Raw genomic sequence first — 24,676 nt, 5'->3', positions numbered from 1 at the left:
GCAGGCGGCAGTGAGTCCCTGGTGCTTTCAGGGGACCCTGGTTGAAAGAAACACTCTACTGAGGGGTGGGGAAGGAGCCAAATCTCTGGGTACAGGATGAGGTGCTGAAGGTCCTTGAATGGCTGGAACAGAGTCCCGGGGTCCTGCTAGACTTTCCTGAAGCGAGAGAAGACTCCAGCGTGGGGCAGGGGAGGGCTTGTGGCAGTAGCCTTTTACGTGCTTTCATGGTGGTGGTTTCCTGCCACCCATGTGACGTCATGAGTAAAAGCTGGGGGGATACGCAGTAGCACCCATTAGCTTTACCCCTGGAATCCAGACCCAGATAATGCGAGCAGAGGGCTGGAAGCAGCAGAGTAGGCACAGGCACCTCAATAGTTGTCATTAACTGGGAGTGAGCTCAGGTGGCTACCAAGGTTCTGGGAAATGCCACCTGCATCTTCAGAGGAGCAGAGAGAAGGAAGGGCGGGGAGACCTGAGAAAAGGCCCGCTTGCCTTCTTGTCTTCCACCTTGTCCTCCTTGGTTCAAGACATCTCTGTATGTGCTGAGCTGAGTAGCTGTGCTAGGGGAGGGAGTCACCACCATGTCCCTGCTGCGGGAGCCACGCTTCGTACCAACAAGAGTCTCCTCCTCTCTAGGGTGCTCCAGGACGGATGGGAGCCCAAGGAGAGCCAGGATTGGCTGGTTATAATGTAAGTGACATCTATTTAGAAGAATCACCTTCCCACCAGAGGGGAGGAGATCCAGGTCTCGTAGCCGGAGGGGACTCCCGGCTGTGGTAGAGTAGGTGGAGGTAAGGACAGAGCTACAGTGATGGGCAGAAGGGCGCCAGTGCCCACCCCAGGTCCCGAGTGCTTCCCGCAGAGCCAAGCTTCATCTGTCCCCTAAAGAGGGACCACTGTGTGCCCTGATCCTCCATGCACATTCAGGAGATGAGGCCTCAGAGAGGACATGGGGGCTCAGAGCAGTTGGAGCACACATGTGCAGGCCTGGCCTGGCAGCTTGATTCTTTTGGCCAGCCTTGGTGGCCCTTCCAGACCCAGGGAATTCAGGAGACAGAGCAGGAAAAGAGAGGACAAGAACAGCAGGGGTGAGCGAGGGAATGCCCAGACAACCCAGAGCTGTCTGCAACTGCCAGATGGCCTCTTCCCCGCCCTTTGACCCCAGCCTGCCCAGGGCACCACAGTGGGCCTGCTACTCAGGACACAGGATTGGAAGTGTGAGGCGTATCTGGAGGTGCAGGCAGAGGGTGGGACCCTGTTATACTGTCCCTATTGTCGTTAATCCGTCCTGTATCCTCAAACCCCCTCAGTTCTCTCCTTGTTTGCCTGCAGGGACACAAAGGCGTCAGGGGACCTCTCGGGCCTCCTGGGCCCAAAGGTGAGAAGGTAGGTGTTGTGTCTTTGAGTAGTAACTAGAGTCAAGACTGGCTCTGGGGCTTGGGGGACAGGATCGCATGGAGCAGAGCATAGCATCCCTTCACTCATGGCTTCAGGGTCACCCCGCAGAAATGAACAGGTGTCCCCACCGAGTGTCATGCTTCTGAACAGGAGCATTGAAGCTGCACATGGGAGCCTACTCAGCATGAGGAAGGATGGACACTGAGAGAGGAGAAGGCTCGGGGGGAGGGCAAGGGCCCCAGGGATGTGTACCTTCCCATGGGGCTCTGGACATGAGAGAAACAGCCAGCGGAAAATCTTGGCTGGCCATGAACACTGTTCATAGAAAGGAGCACTTGAGGGTCCAAAGGTGTAAGGAATGGCCCCTGGGTCATGTTTCCAACTGAGTCCAGTGGACCTGGAGCCAGAACTCTGGGTTCCCCTGTTCTCCATCTTCCCCCTCCTTCCCCTCCTAGCTGGAAGGCTTCCTAGCAGGCTGTCTTTGCCTCCTTGTCCCTGGCCTCTCCAGCCTTCTTTCTTTTGCCGACGCAGCTCCTCACTAACTAAGTCCTGCTGTGGTGAGTCACGCTGACTTGGCATGCTGTCCTTGGCCCTTCTCCTGCCTAGCTGAGAGGTTGGAGGGAGCACACTCAGGCCCTCTGCTCTCCTCAGCCATCACAAGGCTGCCATGAAGGTGCAGAGGGGGAACACAAACCCTGGGGCCAGGCAGGAACTGAGCCCCCGGTGCCACCGTTCAGGGTCATTCCATAGAATGTATCACCATGCTGTAGACGGCTATGACGTTTCCAGGTGACATAATACTGTGGGAGGGTTTTGTGTACAGCTCATTGTTGATGGGAATGTTATTCTGTGGCTCATGGCTGTCCACAATGAACAGCCAAGCACAGACAGGCCAATGCTGGCAGGGGAAGTAGGTTGCAAGGGAGATTCACGGGAGCTCTGCTCTCTTCCTGTGATTTCCCCAGAATTCTCCTGCCATTGCTGTACAGAACAGGTAGAGAAATCCAGTCTCTTGGAGCATAGGGGTCTGCTTCTAAACAGTGGGAGGAGGGTGCTGCTGAGCCCTAGCCAGCACCAGAACCAAAGTATGAACCCGTCTATACCTGCATACACTGTCCTTGTCTGTGAAGATGGCCGGAGGGAAGGGGCAAGTCTTAGAACGAGGCCCCGTGTAGTCCACTGATGTCGTAATGCTCAGATCGGGTCCTCACACTGCAGCCAGGCTGGTGGCACCGTATGTCTTGGCCCTTGATTATCAATTGGCTTTGCTAACATGGCTTTTTCCTGGGCCTAGTTTTCCTAGTCTGCAAAGTGGGGTGAGGGAACTATCCCAGGGTTGCTGTAGAATCTCTAAGACAGTATATGACATGAACTGACACATGCCGGACAAAAGACTATCTGGTAAGCCCTAGTGTTCCCTGGAGAGTTCTGTTTCCCTGACACCGTTCACAGGTGGATCAAGAGTGCAGGCAGGAACAGAGGGGGTTCTACCTTCTAGCCCACCTCTCTGGGGATGGTTTGTTCTAGGCACCAGGCTGGATCTCACTTGCCTTTAACTGCTGCCTGTAGGAGCCACAAGACCCCATCTGAGGGTAGGGCACCAACATTCACACTGGCCAGGGCTGCATCCTAGTTCTGACCCCTTCCCTCTTTCTGTCCCTAATGCTCCCTTCCAATTCTGCAAGCAATGGGGCCTCAGGGATCCCTGTCCAGAGTACAGAAGGGATTTCCAAGAGAGGAGACAGCAGTTTTCTGGGGCTGGAGCCTGAGCCCGGAGGTCCTGTCAGCCCTGTGCAACTGTGTTTCAACCATCTCTGTGGCTGCCAAGAGCCCATCCCCCAACTGAACTGGGCCTCAGATGGCCTGCCTTGGCCCAAGGTCTCCACTCCAGTCTGCTCCTCTTTCAGCCTGTCCTAGGCATCACTGTGGCTTGCAGACCCTGTCACCACTATTACCTACAATGGCAATCTTGATTGCTGGTCTCCTAGTCCGCCTGCCTGCGGAGGCTGGCTCCACCCCTTGGGGAAGGTGTCTTCCAGAGTGCTCCTGACCTAATGCTGCTTCTGTGGTGTCCACAGGGGGAGCAGGGTGAGGATGGCAAGGCCGAGGGCCCCCCCGGGCTACCTGGAGTTCAGGTAAGTTCCTTTTCTGTTCCTCTGAACTTCTCAGTGTAATCAGACACAGGCTGCTGAGAGCCCTCAGAAGATGGGGCTCATGTTTATCCATTGTCTTCATCATCCAGGGTCCCGTGGGTGACCGAGGAGACCGTGGGGAGCCAGGCGACCCTGGATACCCGGTAAGTATCACAGCTCTACCTTTGGAGGGAGTGGAGATGGTGGTAAAGAGGAGGCAGTCTGCCCTGGACACAGGCTGTGCCCCTACCGCATCCCGTCCACTGCTATAGGAGCAGAGAACATCCCTTTTTGAGGCCAGGTTAATACCATAAAGGGAAGGCCTGACCTCTTTTGAGGAACAGGAGGGTGAGGTCGGGAACATTAACCATCCACACAGCCAGTGGATTGGCTGAGTTTCCTTCCAGCAGGATCTGGGGGCGAGGGGTAGAGGCTCAGGTTCCCCACTTGTGTTTTGTAACAGCCTTCCTAGCAGAAGCAGCCATTGCTTCTCCCTCCATTCCAGCTGCTCTATCGCTTTTCCACCCACGGAGCAGCTAAGAAGCCAGAGCTCAGGGTCAGAGACATGGGGGGAAGAGCAACGGTTCCCTGGCCACTTCAGAAGGGTATCACCTGTCTCTCCTTGGCTTTCAGGGTCAAGAGGGAGTTCAAGGGCTCCGTGGAAAGCCGGGTCAGCAGGGCCAACCCGTGAGTCTTGTATCTTCTTGCTATAAAGCAGGGTGAAACATCAGAAATGACAGAATAGAGCCTTTAAAACTTAAAGGGATCGGCCCTGCAGGGGGACGTGGGGAGGCAGTCCTTGATGTATTTTATGCCCTAACCCTGTGGCTCCCCAAGAGCCTGCACCCCAAACCCCTCCCCACCCATCCTCCTCCAGGCGGAGACTGGTCACCCTCCCCAGGAGAGAGGCCTGGGGCCGCCTTGTGTCATCTCACCTTGGTTTGCAGGGCCACCCAGGACCCCGGGGGCAGCTGGGACCTAAAGGATCAAAAGGCGAAGAGGTGAGAGGGTTGGGGTTCAGTGAGAGGCTGAGTCCTGGAGTCAAGGGCGTGGGTTGCTCCAGAGTCACACAGTCAGCAAGCAGGGCTGGGAGATACCACTGTCCACAGGCTCCGCAGCTGTCTGCACGGGCTGAAGGATCAGCCCCTGGGTAGAAGTTAATGTAGCCAGAAACTCAGCTCACATCTCTGTGGGGCTGCAATGGAGGAGTAAGAGTAGGAAGGAGCTAGTGGAGGGATGGGGGTGGGGGGAGGGAGAAAAGTCACAGGGACTCCTTGCTGTGTGTCTCTGACCCCTGTAGTCCTCTCCACTAGGCCTGATAAAGACCTTCCTCATTATGCCCCCTGGGCCCACCCGTCTTAAGGACATTCACACTCAAGATCTGCTGGCCCAGCTGGCCATAGGCTCTGAGCACAAATATATTACCTATGAATGGTCTTAGCAGCAAGGGAACCAGAGAAGGAAGTCAGGGTGGCCCAGAGCAGCAGGGATAGCCCTGGGTGACTCTAGAGGTGGCCACAGCCCTGAGTTTCCAGGCATGAGGCTCTCTGGTAGATCACACTCGTTCACAGGACCTATGATTCTCCTCTTGGTGCCTCCTTCCGGGGCTCCTAGTCCTTGCTAATGTCTGTCTCATTTCTGTTTTCTCAGGGCCCAAAGGGAAAGCCTGGCAAGGCTGGGGCACCAGGTCGGAGGGGAACTCAGGTGAGTGACACAGGTCCTCTGTCACCACCAGTCTCTATGTCCTCCTGAGGAGGTTTGACCAGGTTTTTCTGTACCTCCAGGGACTGCAAGGGCTGCCAGGGCCCCGGGGTGTGGTAGGAAGACAGGGCCCTGAGGGCATTGCTGGACCTGATGGGATTCCTGGCAAGGATGGCCGGCCAGGATATCAGGTAAGCAGGGCATTGGGTCAAAACCGGCGTTAGGGACTTCCACAGGCTGCACACAGCTCGTGGGCCTGAAGAGTCAGTTAGAAAACTGGCTGGCATATAGGTAGGTTGTCTTTCATCTGTTCGGGTTCTTATCACTCCTCTCCTTGATGCTAGCCCCTGGTCAGTGAAACATATTGTCCTATCCTTAGCAAGTATGACCTCCTTCCTCCAACTCACTGGGTCCCAGTCAGCAAGCATCCTCCTACCTGCTTTCTTTACAGGGAGAGCAGGGAGATGATGGAGCCGCTGGCCCCATGGGCCCTGCTGGGAGAAGAGGAAACCCAGGTGTGGCTGGCTTGCCTGGAGCACAGGGGCCTCCAGGATTCAAGGTCAGCTCTTATTAATCTTCCTTTTTACCCTAATCCTGACTATAATGATACTGGTTCCTTGAGCATACATGTCCTAAGGCCCATGTGAACATGGACCCTTTGTTGTGGTCTTTTCTTGGGGATCCCTGTCCTCATCTTGACCCACGTTTAAAGGATAGTTTGTCCAAGTGGCTAGCAATACTGCCCCCTACTGAACCATACAAACCTTCCACAATAGTTGAGTTGTCCACAGGCGCCCTCTGGTGGGCCTTTGTGAGACAACAGGTTGTTCACCACTGGGATTCTCTGTAGCCCCATAAGAAAAGGTCCTTGGGCTTCTTCTGTGTCTGACTTAGGGCCACACCCTAGAGACAATATATAATGAAGGACCCAGACATGATGTTTGTCTTCCCTAAGTTCTTGGTCTAGTTGGGGAAAAGTTAGGACCCTCTGTATTTGACCAGGGAAGTGGGGTGGGAGACAAGTTTGGAGGTGAAGCCTACGTGTCTTGTTGGGGAGGAACAGTGAAGAGGGAGCCTTGATGGGCAGCAGAGAGAAAGGCAAAGGGAGAGGCGTCTGCTGGGGGTGAGCATGTCCTACCCCATGGCTCCCACTACCGCAGCCATCCTGGGACCTCATGAAATCACTGCCCTCCTGCTCCACACCATCCCCACTGCACTTGCCACCATGTGTCCTCCTGACTGGTCATGTTGATGTGTTTTTTAAGGGTGAAAATGGGTTACCTGGGCAACTGGGCCCTCCTGGAAAGCAAGGGACAGAAGGTGGAACAGGGCTTCCTGGGAACCAGGGGGAGCCGGGATCCAAAGGCCAGCCGGTGAGTGAGTCCCAGAGCATATACATGACCACACACCCACATGCTTAAAGTCACAGGTACACACCCGTGCACATGTACACACACACACACACAAACACACACACACACACACAGAGAGAGAGAGAGAGAGAGAGAGAGAGAGAGAGAGAGAGAGAGAGGCTCAAAAGGCATATCCACTCACATACACACACACAAACACTCACGTTCATACATGCACTCACAGGCCTAGAAGCTACCCATGTTCTCATACGTGATGCCAAATTTAGAGTCACACACTCTCTGATCACTCAATGGTGTTCTCCTCGATGGCGTGCAGGAAGGAGGTGTTGTGGGCTAGAATAAAACATCTGAGTGGCCCATTCAGCATGGGAATCAGGATCACGGGTAGAACATGGCTCTGTGGCTCCGGGGACAGTGTTCTTTCTGCACAACACTGTCTCCCTGTGCCCTACCTAGCTGGAAACTGAGTAGGCATCTAAGTTATCCACGAGTCAAAAGAGAAGTCAGAAGGTAAATTAGCATTCTGGATCAAGTGAAATAAGAACACACTATGCCAAAATTGGTGGGATACTGCCCAGACTATACTCAGGAGTATTGGTAGCAACTTAAATCAATGGTGGCATAGGAACCCATACTATGACTCTAAGAAGAATAGAAGAAATAGAAAGCAAATTATGAAGATCATAAATAGAAAATTGGATTTTCGAGATCAATAAAGTTCATATATGTCTAGCCAGACTTCTCAAGACAAAACAAGCAGAATATGTATGTTTATATAGAAAACTAATGTCAGAATGAGAGATGGTGTCTGTCACTAGAGATTGCAGAGCAGAAAGAAGTGTGGCAGGAGTATTATAAATAACTTCATGTTGGGAAACTACAGAACTAGATGGGATGGGCAAATCCCCTCAAAGGGAAAAGGAGCGGCCATCCTGCCCCGCCTGGCACCTCTGAACAAGTATGAGCCTGCAGTTTAGAAAGCTCCTCCCCGAGAAGCTGCGCCCAGACGGCCCCCCTGCTGGTCCTACTGAGCACCCGAGGGAGTGATAGTACCAACTCTACGTGAACCCCGAAGCCAGTCGCTGAAGCCATTATTGTTGTCATATGAAAGTCAGTCAAAGACATTTAAGAACCCAAAAGACCAGTGTAGCTCATAGAGAAATTTTCAATAAAGTGTTTTCAAAATGGAAGTTAAGACTGTGTAAAAAGGGTGGTGCATCAAGGCCAAGTGAGGCGCCCACAGGAAGGAAAGGGTGGTGTATAACTCATACTAAACTAACTCATCAAACTTAAAAAAAGCCACTTATTGTCTGTAAGTGCAGAAAAGCATTTGAGAAGATGATAAGTTTATTTCTGACTAGGAATGGGGTAAACTAGGTGTAAAGGGAACTTCTCAACTTGATACCTGAAACCAAGCACATCTTAGAGTTACTACGCATAGTGGTGGCTGAAGCTTTCTTTCACGGGCAGAGGCACATCACCACTTCTGCCAGTGTTGTGCTGCAGACGTAGCCAGTGCAGTACGGAAAAGAAAAGTAAATAAAGGCATTCGCATAAAAAAGGAAGGAGAAGAAGTTTGTTGTACGAAATGATTTCCTACGCAGCTGTCAGTGGAGGGTTTCTCTTAGGAGACTGTGCTTAATAGTACTGTTTGGGTGGGCGGGAGACATCTGTGGGTCTGTTTGTCTTCACCTATAAGGACCTGGGACAGGAAATCCTGAGTATAGATCATCACTGTGGGACTCAGAGCTGGGTTCTGCCTGCTCCTCTAGCAGAGGGCACAGATGCCTGTCCACTCCACCCCTCGACTGACTGGCATCTGGCATGGGTGACTGGCAGCACCCTTGTCCTGGCTCCATTCACACCATCTTGTCTTGTTCTCTGCACAGGGTGACTCTGGTGAGATGGGCTTCCCAGGAGTGGCTGGCCTCTTTGGACCCAAGGTACAGTGCACCTCCCACTGCGTCTACAGGTGCTCATCCATCTGCGGATTCACTCCTGAGTCTGCACTTAGCCCTCACAGTGCCAGCCAGAAGGTGGAAGTGTATTCATCCTAGCAACTCTGTGCCCCGGGCACCTGAGTTGATTAAAACCTTGCTTTCCCAGTCTGTGAATGGGAAAGAACAGCCGAAGACTATTGCAGAAATTAAGACCTGAGACATACACCACACAGCACCCTGCTGGTACACAGCTGGTTCTTGTCTAAGAATCAGGGGCCTCTCAGATAAAATAAAGAGGTCACAGAGCAGCCAGAACTCAGGGCTAAGAAGACTCCTAGGTACTCCCCAGTGGTTGCCCAAGGTACACCCTTTTCTGTTTCTCACAGGGCCCCCCTGGAGACCTCGGCTTCAAAGGCATCCAAGGCCCTCGGGGACCCCCTGGCTTGATGGTAGGTCTTTCGTCTCCCTGTCTCATTTTGGTAGACACCCCAGGCCTGAGGCCGGCGTCAGCTGGTTGGACACACAGTTTTCCTGCTCCTTTGCTCTTCGAGCCCTCCCTACCTGCAGCTGTTGCCAGCTTCTTGCCTTTGCTCACGATGTCCCTGCGAGAAGACCACACACTGCTGCACACACCACTGCCACTGCCCCCGACCTTTCCCTCCCTACTCTTGTGCCCACCCCAGCATGCAGGAATGCTCAGAAGATGCATGGCCCAGCCCTGCTTGAATGGGGTAGCCTTCTCATTCCCATGGGACACTCAGCTGCCACCCTCCTCTGTCACTCTGTTCCCCAGGCCCAGATGGAGGACTCATAGCCTCTCTCTCCCTTAGGGAAAGGAAGGTCTCATTGGGCCCCCCGGAATGCTAGGACCTTCTGGACTCCCGGTATGTGTTAAGGGGAGACTGCAGGGTCTCCTGTGTTGTATGTTCAAGCATTTCATGACTCGGAGCTAGTCTAATCCTCGATTTCCCCGAATGGGAAGTACGACTTCCCTCTGAGCCCTAACTCATATGGTTTGTTGCAGGGTCCCAAAGGTGACAGAGGCAACCGAGGGGACTGGGTGAGTGTTCAGCCTGGCAGGCAGTGCAGGGGGGCAGTGGGAGGTAACCCACTGCTCAGCCCACAACTCCTAACTCTCTCTCCCTCAATTCTGTCTTCAGGGACTACAAGGCCCAAAGGTACTTAGGTTGGTGTGAGGATTTGGAGCTGGTGACAGAAATGGAGGCTCCCAGGACCTCCTTTCCATGGTGGCACTCTTAAGTGTTTCCTCTCTCTCTCTGTCTCTCTCTCTGTCTCTGTCTCTCTCCCTCCCTTCCTCCCTTTTTCCCTCTCTCCCTCCCTCCCTCCCCTTTGTATCCTTCTGTCCCAAGGTAACATCATCCCTGGGTCTGGTGGGACAGAGGACAGCCTGGATAAGGGACTCTCCAGTGCCAACTTGTTTCCTGTCTCCTCTTTCTTCCACAGGGTCCTCCTGGTCCGAGGGGGCGGCCGGGTCCACCGGTAGGTAGCTGCATGCTGAGCCTTTTGGATTCCCAGAGCAGGAGGCAGGTTCCTTTGAGGGAGACAAGGGTTGCTTTTGTTTGTTTCTCAGTATTGTTTTGTTTCTATTTTATGCCTGTGAATGTTGGCTTACATGCATTAAGGGCACTGCGAGCATGCCTAGTGTCTTTGGAAGTCAGAAGAGGGGGTTAGATGCCCTGGAACTAGAGATGACCTCGAGAGCTGGGAACCAAATCCAGGTCCCCTGTAAGAACAGCAAGTGCTCTTCTGAGCCCTCTCTCCAGCCCCTAGACCAAGATTTTGTTGACAAAATATGTCCAGCCCCAAAGCCGCTTGGGCCTTGTGTGCTTCCTGTGGCCTACAGACTTTTGGCAAGCATAGTGCAGGCCCAGTGGAGACCTGTTATGTGACTTTTCCTGGGGAAATGTGACCCAGCATTTAGACCGGACGTCAGCAGGGCAAAGAAATACACCTTCCAAGGTCTAGCTTAGTGTGCCGTTCAGGTTCAGTGTGCTTACGGGGGACTTAGGGACCATCCGCAGCTCAAAGGCAGCTGCATCACTGAGAAGCTCCCAGACATCTGTGTCCCTGGAGCTCCCTCCCCAGCTTGCAAGAAGCTTGACTGGTAGGAGAGTCTGCCCCACCCCCAACATACACCCCAGTCTTTGCAACTCATTATCTACCTGGGGAGGGGCCTGATGACTCTTCCTGAGGTCCATTTGCCCTCTCCCTCTAAGAGGAAGTGTTGCTACCTAATGCCCACAGGCATGTGGCCTAGCAAGTGTCCTCCTGCTGGATAGCCCCTCCGGTCTCCAGCGACCTGAGCCTCCAGCACAAGTTCCTGTCAAATACTGACCCTGCACCTTCTTTTCCAGGGTCCTCCTTGGCATCCGGTCCAGTTTGTAAGTTACCAACCATTCTCTTTGACTCCTAGGGTGAGGCTGTGGGGTGGGCAAGGGAGAAGAAGCTGATGAGCCTTCTCTGGCCACAGGGGCTCTACCTCCAGGATGTCTAGGTCCTGTCCTTTGCATTGGAGCCCTGAGCAAGAGGCCATCCATGTCCCAGCTGTGAGCAAGGGGCTGCTCTAGCACCAGTCCCAGGGTCTCTCTGTCCTTTACACATGAAGGTTGACTGCGTGTCTAGAGCGAGGCTGCATTTGGTTCCTTTTGTTCTCTGGTGGGCACAGCAGCACCATCCCAGCTCAACTCTTCCAGCCTGAAGACCAGTTAGTCCCCATAATATCCCTACACCAGTGAGCACTGGCTCGGACCCTAACAGCATCTCCAGGGCATGACATGGAGAAGGAGCCCTAGGGCTACTAGATGCTCAAAGAGTCCCTGTTCTTCACACCCCAGCTTCTACCCATTCCTCCCTTGGTGCTGTCCGTACATATAAAGCACTTGCCTGTATCACCCTTGTCTTCATCAGAAGGACAGGCAGGAAGAAGAGCTAGACAAAGTCCCTTTCCTTCCTAGACACGGGAAAAGGGAGCGAGCTCTATAGCACTATTGGCTGAACTATGACACTTGTCGGATGCCAGGCAGTATTAGAAATGCTCTTAGTAGTTCCTGGAGAATGTTTTATCAGGGATTCATCTTCCAGACCAGGGAACTAATGTTGGACCATCAGTGGGACTCCCCCAACAGCCCTGCTCTGGACCCCAGCCCCAGCCCCCTTGCCATGCTCTTGGTAAGCCTACAATCTGGGTGCCAAGGCTGAGGCCAGGCACACACAAGAGCAATATAATCAGAACCATGGGGTCCATGGAGATGCATAGGATGGGTCTCAGCAGCCTACAGGCAGAAACACCAGAGCACTGCCAGCTCACTGCATGCCTGAGCTGGGCTAGCAGCATTTCCTGCTTCCAGCCTTGAAATACAAAAATACCCCTTTCCTAGTCTCAGCAATTAAAAACACACCATTGGTGGGGCTCAGTGTCCTCTCCGGGAAAACCGGATGCTGTGTTGGGGACAGGGAAGACTTCCCTAGGCAGTGGGAAGATGTACAAAGGTCCTGGGGCTAGGCAGAAGAGCTATGTGTGTCTGGTTCTAGTTCACTGTGGAGGGAGACAAGGATGAAGATCACAGTACCACATGGGGCTTTTAACTATGTTGAGGAGTTGAACCTGATACCAACAGGGCCCTGAGGATCTACTAAAGGACTTGGTGGGAGGGAGTGGCATTTTCAGCATTGACTCTGCAAAGGAAGGAAGGAGTTCAGGAAAGGATGTGTGCTTTGGTCAAGACTGTGGGGTGGGGACAGGGATGGGGGTGAGAAAGTAGGTGCTTGCTTGCGCCCCTGGCTCTACTTTCTGAATCTGGCTTCCCCTGGGAGGGGGACAGGATACACATCTTTTATTTTCCTTGTGTAGCAGCAAGATGACCTTGGAAGAGCTTTCCAGACGTGGATGGATGCTCACGGAGCAGTCAGACCAGAGGTACTGCCGGAATGTCTGCTCATGTGACCTCTGGATCTGGGAGAAAGAGAGGTCATGGAGGTGGATGCTGTCCCCATGGCTGACACCAGGTGTCATAGTGATGCCTCACAGTCTCAGTGAAAATCATCACTAAGGCTCAGATGGAAACAACAGTCCAAAGTGGTACCACAGCCAGGCCAGATGCAGACACCATGCCTTTCCATGTCTTGGAAGTATCTCACATCTAGTGTGTATCTGCCCTGAGTGAGAGACGGATGCTTTTCGGACCATAGCCCACAGCAGGTTGCCAGGGTCACCCAGGGGTCACCCAGAACCAAGGGAGCCTCAGGGTGCTGCTGAGACACAGCTTGGTCAGCTCTGCCCCACAGTTCCAGGCTGAGATGGGTCTCAGGTGTTCCAGCCAATATCAGAACCCATTTTGCAGCCTTGCTTCCTTCTCATGGTGGAGAGCTCCTTCCTGTAACTCGGACCTTCTACCAACACCGCTGGGCTCATAGGCCGGGGACAAGGAAGCACCTATTTTCTAAGTCTAAGCTAGCCAGGAACTGGGAGGTCACCGGGTCCCCCAGACAGTGAGAACTTTAGAGGGATGTGTCTGGGACATTGGACAAGGCCAGGACAAAATGAGCCGATGGCCCTGCTTCTCCATAGCAGGGGTACAGCTATCCAGAGCAGCTTGTGCTGGACCAGGGAGGAGAGATCTTCAAAACCTTACACTACCTCAGCAACCTCATCCAGAGCATTAAGATGCCCTTGGGCACCAAGGAGAATCCAGCCCGGGTCTGCCGGGACCTCCTGGACTGTGAGCAGAGGGTGGCAGACGGTAAGGGTGTCTATGGACTGAGCAGGGGCTTCCGGCCTGTGTTGTGGTAGCACAAATTCAGGAGGTGCTCGGGTCCCCGGAGTGTTGGCACTGGCATAGCTCAGTCAAGTTTCTGTCCTCACAGAGATAGTCATACAGCATTTATTCACTCAGCAAGCAGCCTCCGTGTTCCACAGTGCCTGGCCTGTGGTTCAGGCTTTGAGGGCTTTGTAGAGAGAATGAGCCATATGGACCCCATAGTCACAAGCTGGGACCATTCAGAGCACAGAGATAAGGACTTTGAAAGACAAGACAAAACAAAAAAACCCTCCAAGGGCTGAGAGAACCCTAGGGGCTTCCTGTTTGAGCAGGGATCCTCAGCATCTAACCTCATTTGACCTCATCCATGAGTTAGGGTGTGCACAGCAGTACAGAGCTAGAAGTAGACGTTGGGGCACCCCCTCCTCTGCTGCTGAGCTCTCGGCAGCCAGGAAGCCCAGCAGGGATGCCAGATGCAGGCAGAAGGGCAGATAGAGGGAAACAGATGTAGCCAGAGCGCCAGCTCCCTGGGCAGGTCGGGAGGAAGCCTGAGCCTTGAAGAAGCTAGAGGGGCTGAGAGCCTAGTTGTCTGCTCTATAGAGTAAATACATCCCAGCAGAAGCCCAGGGCGTGTTTCCAGAGTGTGGGACTCCCCGTTTGTCTGCTCTATCTAGAAGGCATCCTTCCCTGCCTGTGCCTTGAGAAATCTGTGTCTGTCTGCCCTGCCCCTTGACTTCCCACCCCGTGGCAGCCCTGTGAGTCACAGTCACATGTCCTACAAAAACCCCTCGTCTCCTTCTGATACACATGTCCCTGTCCTGCTCTGCTGCAGGGACCTACTGGATGGACCCCAACCTCGGCTGCTCCTCTGACACCATTGAAGTCTCCTGTAACTTTACACATGGTGGACAGACGTGTCTGAAGCCCATCACGGCCTCCAAGGTATCATCTGCTCCCCATTCCCACCAGATTCTGCCTATCTTGCCAGTCCCTGCCCCGAGCCCTGCTTGACTTCCTGAAGGGCTGTGGAAAAGCCATCCCCTCTTGAGACATAGTTCCCTCAATTAGAAGTTGGGCGTGTGTAGGTCTAATGTGTGATTAAGAAACCCTTTCACATTACCGTGTTCTCACACACTTGGGGTCTCAGTGCTGAAGAACACCACTTGGAATAGTCTGTAGTCTGAGAGAATCATGCATTGACTATCGGGGACATGTGTCAGTCTTGCATACGTACCCTTTAAATCCTGTTCAGTGCCTGCACACCATGTCTGTCCCTGGGCTAAGCATTCTGGGGTGGGACCAGGCAACTCAACAGTAAAGCAGACAGGCAGCAGCTGAGGGGCTAGGATGACCTTCCATGGCTTGTCTTTCTGCTACACAAGGCTGTCCATGTGGGGTAAGGGTAGGGGTGTGCCACATAGAGAAGCTTCTCTGGCTGCAGTGGAGGTAGGGAGCCCCAGACTTTTGTATCCAGTGACTCTCTGAGGCACCTCCCCATAGCTGAGACAGTGCTGCCAACAAGTCTGCTGGCTTCCTGACCTAGCCAGACCCTGATCCAGGTGTGGAGAGGTCAGACTTGCTACTATCCCTGCAGCTGGAGCTCCTAGTCCAGCAGGGCCACTGTGACTTTTGTGGGCTCCCTTCTTGATGACTTGGAGGTTTGGGGACCACATGGTATCATTCTGGATTGGCCACAGAGGGGCCCAGCAGGAACAATGGCAGACTAATTAGCTTTGTGTCTCTATAACAAAATTCAGATACAACTGGAAGGAAAAGAGGTTTCTTTGTCTCCTACAGATTGTTTATCTCTTTTGCCTTGGGGTCTAAGGTATGGACTATACATAGTAGAGGAGAGCTACTTACTTCCTGGTGGTCAGAAGCAAAAATATCCTCTTGAAGGGTTTGCCCTCAATGAACTAACCGCCTTCCACTAAGCCCCACCTTCCTGTAGCCCCACACCACAGCTCTGGCAGCTCTTGAGTCCTTTATAGACTAAATTCTTTATGGCCCCTTATATTTCCTCCACACTCAGCTTGGACAAAATCCTTGCCAGCCTCTGAACCTGGCTGAACCCTTAGCTCACCTACCTGAGAGAAGAGAAAACAAACCACAGCAAGACTCTCAGACCTCTGGTCTGGGCTTGAACAGCCACTAGGTTACAGGACCAGCTCACATGGAACTCAGTTTCCCTGTCTTTCAAGTGGAAAGATGACACAGGAAAAACTGGCCAGGAAAGGGCTGACCCTGGTGCCTTCCAGAAAGGTGGGGCATCTGAGGCTTGCTTCCCACCTGCATCTCCTCCACAGCTGGAGTTTGCTGTCAGCCGGGTCCAGATGAATTTCTTGCACCTGCTCAGCTCTGAGGGGACACAGCACATCACGATTCACTGCCTGAACCTGACGGTGTGGCAGGAAAGCCCAGGACACCCCTCTACCAGACAAGCTGTGCGCTTCCGTGCCTGGAATGGACAGGTCTTCGAAGCTGGGGGTCAGTTTAGGCCAGAGGTGTCTGTGGATGGCTGCAAGGTAACTGTTGGAGCCCCTCGTTGTCCCTTGATGTGGGGACACTAGGAGAAATTGTTTAGTTTTATGTGTATGTATCATTTTATACTACATTGCATATACTTCATTATCATCATGTAATCTCATTAGAATGATTTATTTGTAAAACTGACTTTGCGTTCCTCTGTGTGTGGGTACCTGTGTGCGTGTGTGTGTGTGCGTGTGTGTGTGTGTGTGTGCGCGCACACGCGCGTGCACTCGCATATGTGTGTTGCTGGGGATTAACCCAGGGCCTTGCACTCCCTAGACTAACCTCTCTGGGAACCTGAGTTCTTCAGGCTATAAGAACATTTGTTATCTCGCAAAGGCCTCTTTGAAAGAGTATCTATTCTCTTCCCTCCACTGGTCAGGCCCCTTTCTTTCTTCTAACAGTTTTGGTCACTTTCAAATGTCTTAAACACGATGTGCTTTAAGGGTTGAGGGAGACAGAAAGTCGTCCAAAGGTAAAACTACTTTCATAAAGTCAACCTAGTAACCCTCAGTGTCATGAGGATGTGGCACCCCGCGTGAAGCTACTGAGAAAAAGATGCTGGAGAACAGCTCTGTGTAAACAGAGAGCCAGGACGTACTCAAGAACACGGGCTGTCCTTGGATCTGGAGTCCACTTGTAGAATATGTTCGTGGGAACTAACTAGGAATGTGCCTGAAAATTAAAGCACGGTGGATTTCACACACTATTACTTAATAAGAACAAAAGAAAAAAACATTAAAAATTGAAGTTGGTGGAATGGTTCACACTTATGATCCCAGTACCTGATTTGGGGAGGAAAGGGAAAGTAGAGGCAGGAGAAACAGGAGTTTAAGACAAGGCTGGGGTTTATGAGACCCTTTCTCAAAGATACATACATACATACATACATACATACATACATACATACATACAGGGATAGATACATAGATGATAGATAGATAGATAGATAGATAGATAGATAGATAGATAGATAGATAGATAGATACATACATACATACATACATACATACAAACAGGGATAGAAAGATGATAGATAGATAGATAGATAGATAGATAGATAGATAGATAGATAGACACATACATACATACATACATAACACATACATACATACAAACAGGGATAGATACATAGATGATACATACATACATATATACATACATACAGGGAGAGATACATAAATGATACATAGAGATAGATAGATAGATACATACATACATACATGCATGCATACATTCATACATACAAACAGGGATAGATACATAGATGATAGATAGATACATACATACATACATACACACACATACATACAAAAACAGGGATAGATACATAGATGATATATACATAGATACATGCATATATAGATACATAGAGACATAGATAGATAAATAGATGATAGAAAGAAAGAAACATGGATAGATACATAGATAATTAGATACATAGATGATAGATAGATAGATAGATAGATAGATAGATAGAAGATAAATGGAAATAAAATGGAAGCAACCAAGCCAGATGTGTGCCCAGATGTGCCACATACAAGTCATTGTTTCTGCAAAACAAAGAAGGGTGAGAAATGCATTTGTCACCTTCCTACAGATCCATGATGGCCGCTGGCACCAGACACTGTTCACCTTCCGGACTCAGGACCCTCAGCAGCTGCCCATTGTCAGCGTGGACAACCTCCCACCTGTCTCATCAGGGAAGCAGTACCGCCTCGAAGTCGGACCTGCATGCTTCCTCTGACCTCCAACCTCTGACCTAGAGGCTCCACTAAGTCTTGTGGGGAGAGAAGAGGCTGGGGGCAGTTAGTTCCAGAAGATTCAGGATGCCACCTTAGGACCCTGGTGCAGGCCCCAGATGTTATCTGCTCAGCAGGAATTGAGAAAGGGTACCAGGCTGTACTAGGCTGTCCTGGAGAACCGCCATCTCAGCCTAGCCCCAAGAACCAACCAAAGAGCCAATCAGAGCAAGCAGAACTTGTAGCCTACTCCAGCCATGGCCTCTTGCCCAGCTCTGCAGACGCCCCTTCCTCCCCAACTTCCTGCCCAAAGAGCCCCACCCCCATTGATGCCACCTCAAGGGAAGGGTGTGGCGTGTTGTCAGCTGGTCCCTGTTCGGGAGCTTTTGATGTGCAATATTAGAAAGGAGACATGAAAAAAAAGAGGAGAAAAGGAAAGAAAGAAATCTATCTATATATATTATTTAATCAAAGAGAATATGTATTCCTATTTTTTCACCTGGGAGAGGTGAGGAAGAACAAGAGAGCTGGGGGTGTGGAGAGACTGACCCCCAGGTTGGGGTGCTGTATGCTACCTCCCACTGTGAAATCGCTGGTGCTCACAATTGTCTCTTGTAATGTATGTGATTTTTTACGAAGAAAAAAATAACCTTATTTAAGATTCTGAAGGTGCTACTATTTTTGTTGCCACAAAGGCTTTGGAGAAACATTTTTAATGGGACCTTGTCCACAATCTCTCTCTCCTGCAAATGGGAATTTAACAATGTTACTAGTGCTACCCCTGTAATCTGCTGAGGAGGAAGCAAAGGAAAAAGAAAAAAAGGAAAAAAGAAAAAAAAACAAAACAAAAAAATCCTACCAGTAACCAGAAGTATAGAGATTCTGCTTCTGTTCTTGAGGAGGCACTCTGATGATAATGTGGTCCTCCTTGCTCCTGGAGGGTTCAGTTCCCTTTAGAAGACCTGCCCTGGGAGAAGATTCCTCGGATCTGAGGAAGAGTATCGGCTAGGGCTGACCTTGAAGGTGGATGTAAATAAGAAGCCATTTCCAAAGACCCAAGATCTTCCCTCCCAAGAGTCCATCCTCCAAGCGCAGCCAACCTTCCCGCTTTCTCAGCATTACACAGCTATGTAGGGACCCACTGTCCTTTCCCCTAAGTGCCAATGTGGGTGGAGAAGGAAGGACCGATTTTGAGCACCTCATCAGTCTCCACAGCAGTAACCTTCCATGCAACCTACATAGGTTGGGACCCCAGTTGGATTTTGAAGTTATTTTAACTATGGAGTTATTTTTATAGAAGGTTGATGTTACAGTGTCTATTTGTGTGTTTCTAAAGTTGTGTCTTGTGGGGAATTGGATTTGCTTTTCATTATTTAATACCTCCCCCGCCCACCCTCCCCAGACACTGCCTGTGTACCCCTCCCACCCCGCCTCAGGCCAGATGAGCATTGTCTGGTCCCCATCTGAGTGCTGCTTCCTGTGTCCCCTTCCGTGTTTCCCTCCAGTCCGTTGATGTGTGTTCACTGCCGTCCTCTTGTTTCTGCCTAAACGTCAGTGTGGTCAAACCCCTAGTGGGTTCTGTTTCTCAAGTTCCCTTCTGGACTTTAAATAAATATTTAAAACTGAGCAATGGAATGATGGCTGTGGTCTGACGCTTCTTCACTCAAAGACAGGCTCTTCAGTGATGGGGGAAGATGCACGGAGGTGCCCTGCTGAGTCTTAAAGCTTAGGACAAAATGGATGCCATCTGCCAGGGTTCTGAAGGAGGAGCAAGAGCCATTCTCTAACCAAGCCCCTAAGCCTGGAGTTGCCCTGGGCCCTTCCAGCCTCCAGTGGGCTCCATTCTCAGGGATTGGACCCGGGGTTTTGCGTGTGTGTGTTGAATCAGGTGTGCTTCTTCTTTCATTTTGATGGCAATGCTGTTACATCTTATTGTTCTGGGTTGACCCAGCCCAGAATAAAAGCGATGACCATAGGTGCCACCAAAGCAAAGAAGGAAGGGGGCTGATTAGGAGTGTACATGTTTATTGGGGATCTACTACAGAAAGGTGGTTCTGGACACAGCAACACCAAGCGCATCCCTGTAGTTTGGGTCAGACGCGAAGGTGCATTCCTGGCACAAGGGCCTGGTTTTAAAGCTCCGTGCACTGGGACTGGGAAGATGACTCTTAGGAAAGTGTGGTTCCTGCACCACCTGAAACCACAGTCAGGCAAAGCCTGGGGATTAAAGAACACACAGAGACATGGGCCACTCTTGAAGCGAGAATGCCAATTTTATTATGCTCCCAGACAGCTTATTTAGTGCTCTCCTTGACTAATAGGGGATTTTCCACTGTAAACCCACCAGAAACCGCTTCCTTGTTTTCAGGAACTCATGAGGGTCCCATGCTCAGAGCAGCTGCAAGCATAGGAAAACAAGCTGTTTACTCCAGCAGGCAAGAAGTCATACAAAGTTCAGGGTCTCAGGGTCTGCAGCTCCTAACAGTAAAGTGTCTGCTGTACAAGTGTGTGGACCAGAGTTCAATCCTCAGACCCACATAAAAAGTTGGATGTGGTGGCACACCCTTGTAATCCTAGCAAAGGGACAATAGAGACAGGAGGATCAATGGGACCTGCTTGCCAGCCAGCCCAGCCAAATCAATGAGCTCCAGGTTCTGTGAAAGACCCTGCCTCAAAAATATAAGCTGAGGGCTGGAGAGATGGCTCAGCAGTTAAGAGCACTGACTGCTCTTCCAGAGGTCCTGAGTTCAATTCCCAGCAACCATATGGTGGCTCACAACTACCTATAATAAGATCTGGTGCCCTCTTCTGGCCTACAGGCAGGATACTGTCTAAATAAATAAGTAAATCTTTGAAAAAATATATAAGCTGAACAGTTCCTGAGAAATAACACCTGGGGTTGATCACTGGCCTCTACAGGCACATGCATGCATATGCATATATATATGAACATACATGACATATACATGCACACATATATATGTATATACACATATATGAACATACATGACACCCACCCACATATATGTACATACACAAAAGTTCAACATACCATGCTAATGTACCAATTTATAGTTTGCTGAGAAACTAAGCAAAGAAAACAGGAGAGTTCCCTGAAAGAAGTGCATAATTCAAGATGGCTATTGTTGAGCCTGAATGGATACAGTAAGGACAGATTGCAAGTTATCTGTTCTTCAGTGGGTAGATATTGGCTGTGTTCCCCTTCTGGCCATCGTAACACTCCATCTGAGAGAATTCATAACACCTGCCTCAAAAGGTGCAGGCAAAAGTCCGAAGTTACTACTTCCTCAGTTTGAGAACCTTCTCTATGCTGTGCAATATGGACACCTACTACTGCAGACCTCAGTGTCCAGTCATCAGCATGGTTTGGAATTCACGACTGCAGCTAGGAAAACAAGCCTTGCTCATGCACACAGTAGGAAGAGCCAGTGACCCCCTTCTGGTGATAGGGCAGCGGCAGAGGGGCTTGGACGCCATGAAACAGACATCAGAGACCAGAATCAGTGGGTCTATGCAGGTGACACATGGCAGAGCTGAGACAACAGGACAGGTTGGCCTGGAAATCAGAACTCTGGCACTGTCAGTAGCCTCTCTGGCTTTGTAGACATGACACCGGAGACACAGGAGCCAACAGGAAGGGCTGGAGGGGAAAAGGGAGTATGTGCACCTCTTTGCCTCACTGATTCATGGTCCCTGTGTCCTGGCCAGCTAACACCCTGGAGCTGAGCCAGTTTCTTCCCAGAAGTTGCAGTTGGCAGCATCCTCTAAGCCATCATTCCTACATTTCTCAACCTCCCATTGTGCAACCTAGGTGTCAGGAAGTCATCAGAATGGGTTCCCCTGCAGGCTGGCCTTCCAGGGAAAAGCTCAGTTTGCTGGCTTTGTCCTGTCCACGGTGCTGCAAGGTCAGTCAAAGCCAATTCACCCCACAATGTCCAGTAGCTTGTGAGGACAGACAGAAAGACACTGAAAGTTCTGGGCCTAGCGTCTTGCCTGGGTCAAGGCCTTGAGAGGGACCTAATTTTGCCATGAGAGCTGTGCTATGTCCTGCCTGCCAGTCATGGGTAGGGCTCTCAGTCCTCAGTCCACGGTAGGAGAGTAGAATAATGGTCAATTGCCACTGAGTGTGCACGTGCATATCTCTCTTTCTCTCTCTCTCTCTCTCTCTCTCTCTCTCTCTCTCTCTCTCTCTCTCTCTCTCTCTCTCTCTCTGTGTGTGTGTGTGTGTGGGGGGGGGAGGGTGTGTGTATGCACACCAGAGACAAACCTCAGATGTTTTTTCTCAGAGAAGTCAACTTCTCTCATTTGGCCTTGAGCTCGTCAAGTCAGCTAGCTTGCCTGGCCATTGAGCACCAGGAACCTGCAGGGATGGCAGGTGTCTGCCACCATGGCCAGACTTGAGTATATGGGTTCCTGGGATCAAACTGAAGTCCTTGTGTTGTAGGGCAAGCACTTTACACACTGAGCCAACACCTCAGCGCCTGCTCTTGGATCTGTAGAAGCCAGCTGCATATGGGTCAAGCCAGGAAAAACACCATTTATGCTCCTAATGGAGATAGTTCCTGCACACTGGCCACACCCCCTGAATGAGCATAGTGTGTGCTATGCTTTCATCTCATGTGCTTGACTTGTGAAATGTGGGCAGACCGTGAAAGGCTTTCATACAAAGGAATTGAAGTTCAAAGAGGTCAGTCATACATAAGTTGTCAAGATCTCTACATAGGACCTGGACTTTTCCCAACAATCTTTGGTATATTTTCCTAGCCCTGACCTACAGATTCTATTAGATTATTATTCTATTAGATCTATTAGAATCTGTAGATATATTACAATGTAGAATTAGATCTATTAGGAGAAGGCTACTTGTTGGTTCCCAGCTGCCCAGTCCCAAAATAATCACACAGAAACTGTATTAATTAAATCACTGCTTGGACCATTAGCTCTAGCTTTTTATTGACTAACTCTTACATATTAATTTAACCCATTTCTATTAACCTGTGTATTGCCAGAAGCTGTGGCTTACCAGAAAAAGTTCCAGTGTCTATCTCTGGCAGGGCTACATGGCTTCTCTCTAACTCTGCCCTTGTTTCTCCCAGCATTAAGTTTAGTTTTCCCACCTAGCTCTGTTCACCTATAGCTCTGCTATAGGCCCAAAGCAGTTCCTTTGTTAACCAATGGTATTCACAGCATACAGAGGGGAATCTCATATCACCGTTCCTCTTCTGTTTAAATGAAAAAGGAAGTTTTAACTTTGACATAGTAAAATTGCATATAACAAAGCAGGTATCAAGCAAGAATTACAGTTACAATATCATGATTAAGGAAAACTGTATCTATTCTTCAACACCATCAAAGACTCCAGAAGGATATAATATTACCTAAGTTAACAGGAAGTTCATTGTAAGAAACTTCCAAAACTCTAGAATTGACAGAGATATCTCGCTGCCTGGACAGTCACTCAAAGTTTTTCTACAACATTGGGGCATCCATCTTCAGCCTACAGACACATTGCATCGGGGAGACTTTCCCATGAAGCAGGAACTTTCAAAGACAGTTCCACCTATATTGATAGTTTGTCAGTCACTTTCTTCTGTGTCCTGAAGAATGTCTGGCAGATTCTTTCATGAAGCAGGAACTCTGAAGGACTGTCTCACCTTTAGACAAGTTCAGCAGTCATTTTTCTGTGGGTGCTGCATGTTCAGTTCATACAGCACACCATCAAGGAGTCCAGGCAAGAGCAGTTTCTTGCCCAAATGGCTAGCAAACTCCATAAGGAGCCTCACTGATGCCCACCTTCCTCTAGAAGTAATTGGTGCTGCCAGGAGCATATGTGTCTCATTGTCATGAAAAGTCCTAACTTCTTAAAACATTTTAAATGTCATATGCTGTCTTTGAAAGGTTTGAAGAATGCCTATCCATTTGAAATACATCTCTGTACATATATATATACTAACATAATTACAAGCTTGACTATTATAGATGATTATCTATTAACCTATATTTCTTAATTATACATTACATTTTTAATGAGCTGCAGAAACACAATACCTTAATCAAAATCAGAAATATCATATAACAAAATTGACCTTAAATTTGGGTTAATAAACCAAGACTCATACTAATGCAAATTTCTACAGCATATCCCCCTTTAAATGTAAACAAACATTTATAAAGAATATTTGGGAATATAGGCATAGTTTTCTTCAATCTGCTTCCTGCTATTTATTGGGTGAAGTAATTTTTGAGGGGTATTCAAGGTAACCTTTCAGGGGCTATTGGTCCATCAAACCACATTAGTCTAGAATTAATCCACAGGTTCTCATCTTCTGTGGAAACAAAAGAAGTAACATATCCTTAGATCCATATTTTGAAAGCAAGATACCATTAAAGTATATATGTTGGTTTAGCTTAGCAATCCCCAGAATCAAATGTTTTTCTGCAGTCAGAAAATTCAAAGAAAACACAATAATATACATAATCTAGACTCTCTGTGAATTTTCCATTTTTACATGACTTATTTTTCTTTACTCCTTTTAATCTATGGCTGTCTGTATTCTGTCTCTTTAAAGACTTTGTTTTATTTTTTAAAACCATTTACTTCCTTTTATAACTGTTTATACTTTATTTTTTCTTCTCTCTCCTAAGCCTATGTACATTTATCCAACACTGTGACCCATTTAGAGGTTTTTTATGTCTGAATCTGTCCTATTGTGTATCTGTAATTCTTTACTGTTCAGGAGTACTTCTTAAAACTTAAGCTGTGCCATTCCTAGGACAAATACAGAAGTGACTGCTTGCCCTGCCCAATCTGGCATGGTGGAACTGCTCTCTGCCTCTGCTGCCTCCCAGAGCCCTGCACAATGCCCATCTCCAGGCACACAGTCAGTCCGTGTTGCCACCAAACAAGCCATAGCAGGTTGCTTACAAATCCCATTCAAATGCTTAGTTTCCTGAAAGAGCCAGAGGTCATGTTGGCAGCACAGCCCAGAAAGCTGGCATTTCAAAACAGCTTCCCCCCCCCCTCGCTATGGCTTAATCAGGAAAACCTCTCTTAAAGGAGCC

General features: G+C 49.8%; 1 protein-coding gene across 5 annotated transcripts in view; it reads left to right on the top strand.

Annotated features, from left to right (window-relative positions):
• Positions 1 to 19,115, top strand: part of Col27a1 (collagen type XXVII alpha 1 chain) — a 119,067-nt gene extending 99,952 nt beyond the window's left edge. For 3 of the 5 annotated variants that reach the window (XM_038334008.1, XM_038334006.1, XM_038334004.1), the window contains 22 exons: positions 637 to 690; positions 1,333 to 1,386; positions 3,477 to 3,533; positions 3,641 to 3,694; positions 4,164 to 4,217; positions 4,478 to 4,531; positions 5,181 to 5,234; positions 5,315 to 5,422; positions 5,683 to 5,790; positions 6,497 to 6,604; positions 8,494 to 8,547; positions 8,931 to 8,993; positions 9,375 to 9,428; positions 9,569 to 9,604; positions 9,705 to 9,722; positions 10,009 to 10,044; positions 10,920 to 10,946; positions 12,416 to 12,481; positions 13,133 to 13,304; positions 14,155 to 14,264; positions 15,629 to 15,847; positions 17,452 to 19,115. In XM_038334008.1, the coding sequence (XP_038189936.1) occupies positions 637 to 690; positions 1,333 to 1,386; positions 3,477 to 3,533; positions 3,641 to 3,694; positions 4,164 to 4,217; positions 4,478 to 4,531; positions 5,181 to 5,234; positions 5,315 to 5,422; positions 5,683 to 5,790; positions 6,497 to 6,604; positions 8,494 to 8,547; positions 8,931 to 8,993; positions 9,375 to 9,428; positions 9,569 to 9,604; positions 9,705 to 9,722; positions 10,009 to 10,044; positions 10,920 to 10,946; positions 12,416 to 12,481; positions 13,133 to 13,304; positions 14,155 to 14,264; positions 15,629 to 15,847; positions 17,452 to 17,598 (1,707 nt within the window). In that variant the 3' untranslated portion in view covers positions 17,599 to 19,115. The remainder of the gene's footprint in view (positions 1 to 636; positions 691 to 1,332; positions 1,387 to 3,476; positions 3,534 to 3,640; positions 3,695 to 4,163; positions 4,218 to 4,477; positions 4,532 to 5,180; positions 5,235 to 5,314; positions 5,423 to 5,682; positions 5,791 to 6,496; positions 6,605 to 8,493; positions 8,548 to 8,930; positions 8,994 to 9,374; positions 9,429 to 9,568; positions 9,605 to 9,704; positions 9,723 to 10,008; positions 10,045 to 10,919; positions 10,947 to 12,415; positions 12,482 to 13,132; positions 13,305 to 14,154; positions 14,265 to 15,628; positions 15,848 to 17,451) is intronic. The other 2 variants (XM_038334005.1, XM_038334007.1) reach the window with 2 other exon arrangements.
• The last annotated feature ends 5,561 nt before the right edge of the window (positions 19,116 to 24,676 follow it).

Source organism: Arvicola amphibius, chromosome 6, assembly GCF_903992535.2.
Source record: "Arvicola amphibius chromosome 6, mArvAmp1.2, whole genome shotgun sequence".
NCBI lineage: Eukaryota > Metazoa > Chordata > Mammalia > Rodentia > Cricetidae > Arvicola > Arvicola amphibius.
Note: the sequence above shows the minus strand (reverse complement) of the source record. Positions and strands in the feature narration are given on the sequence as shown.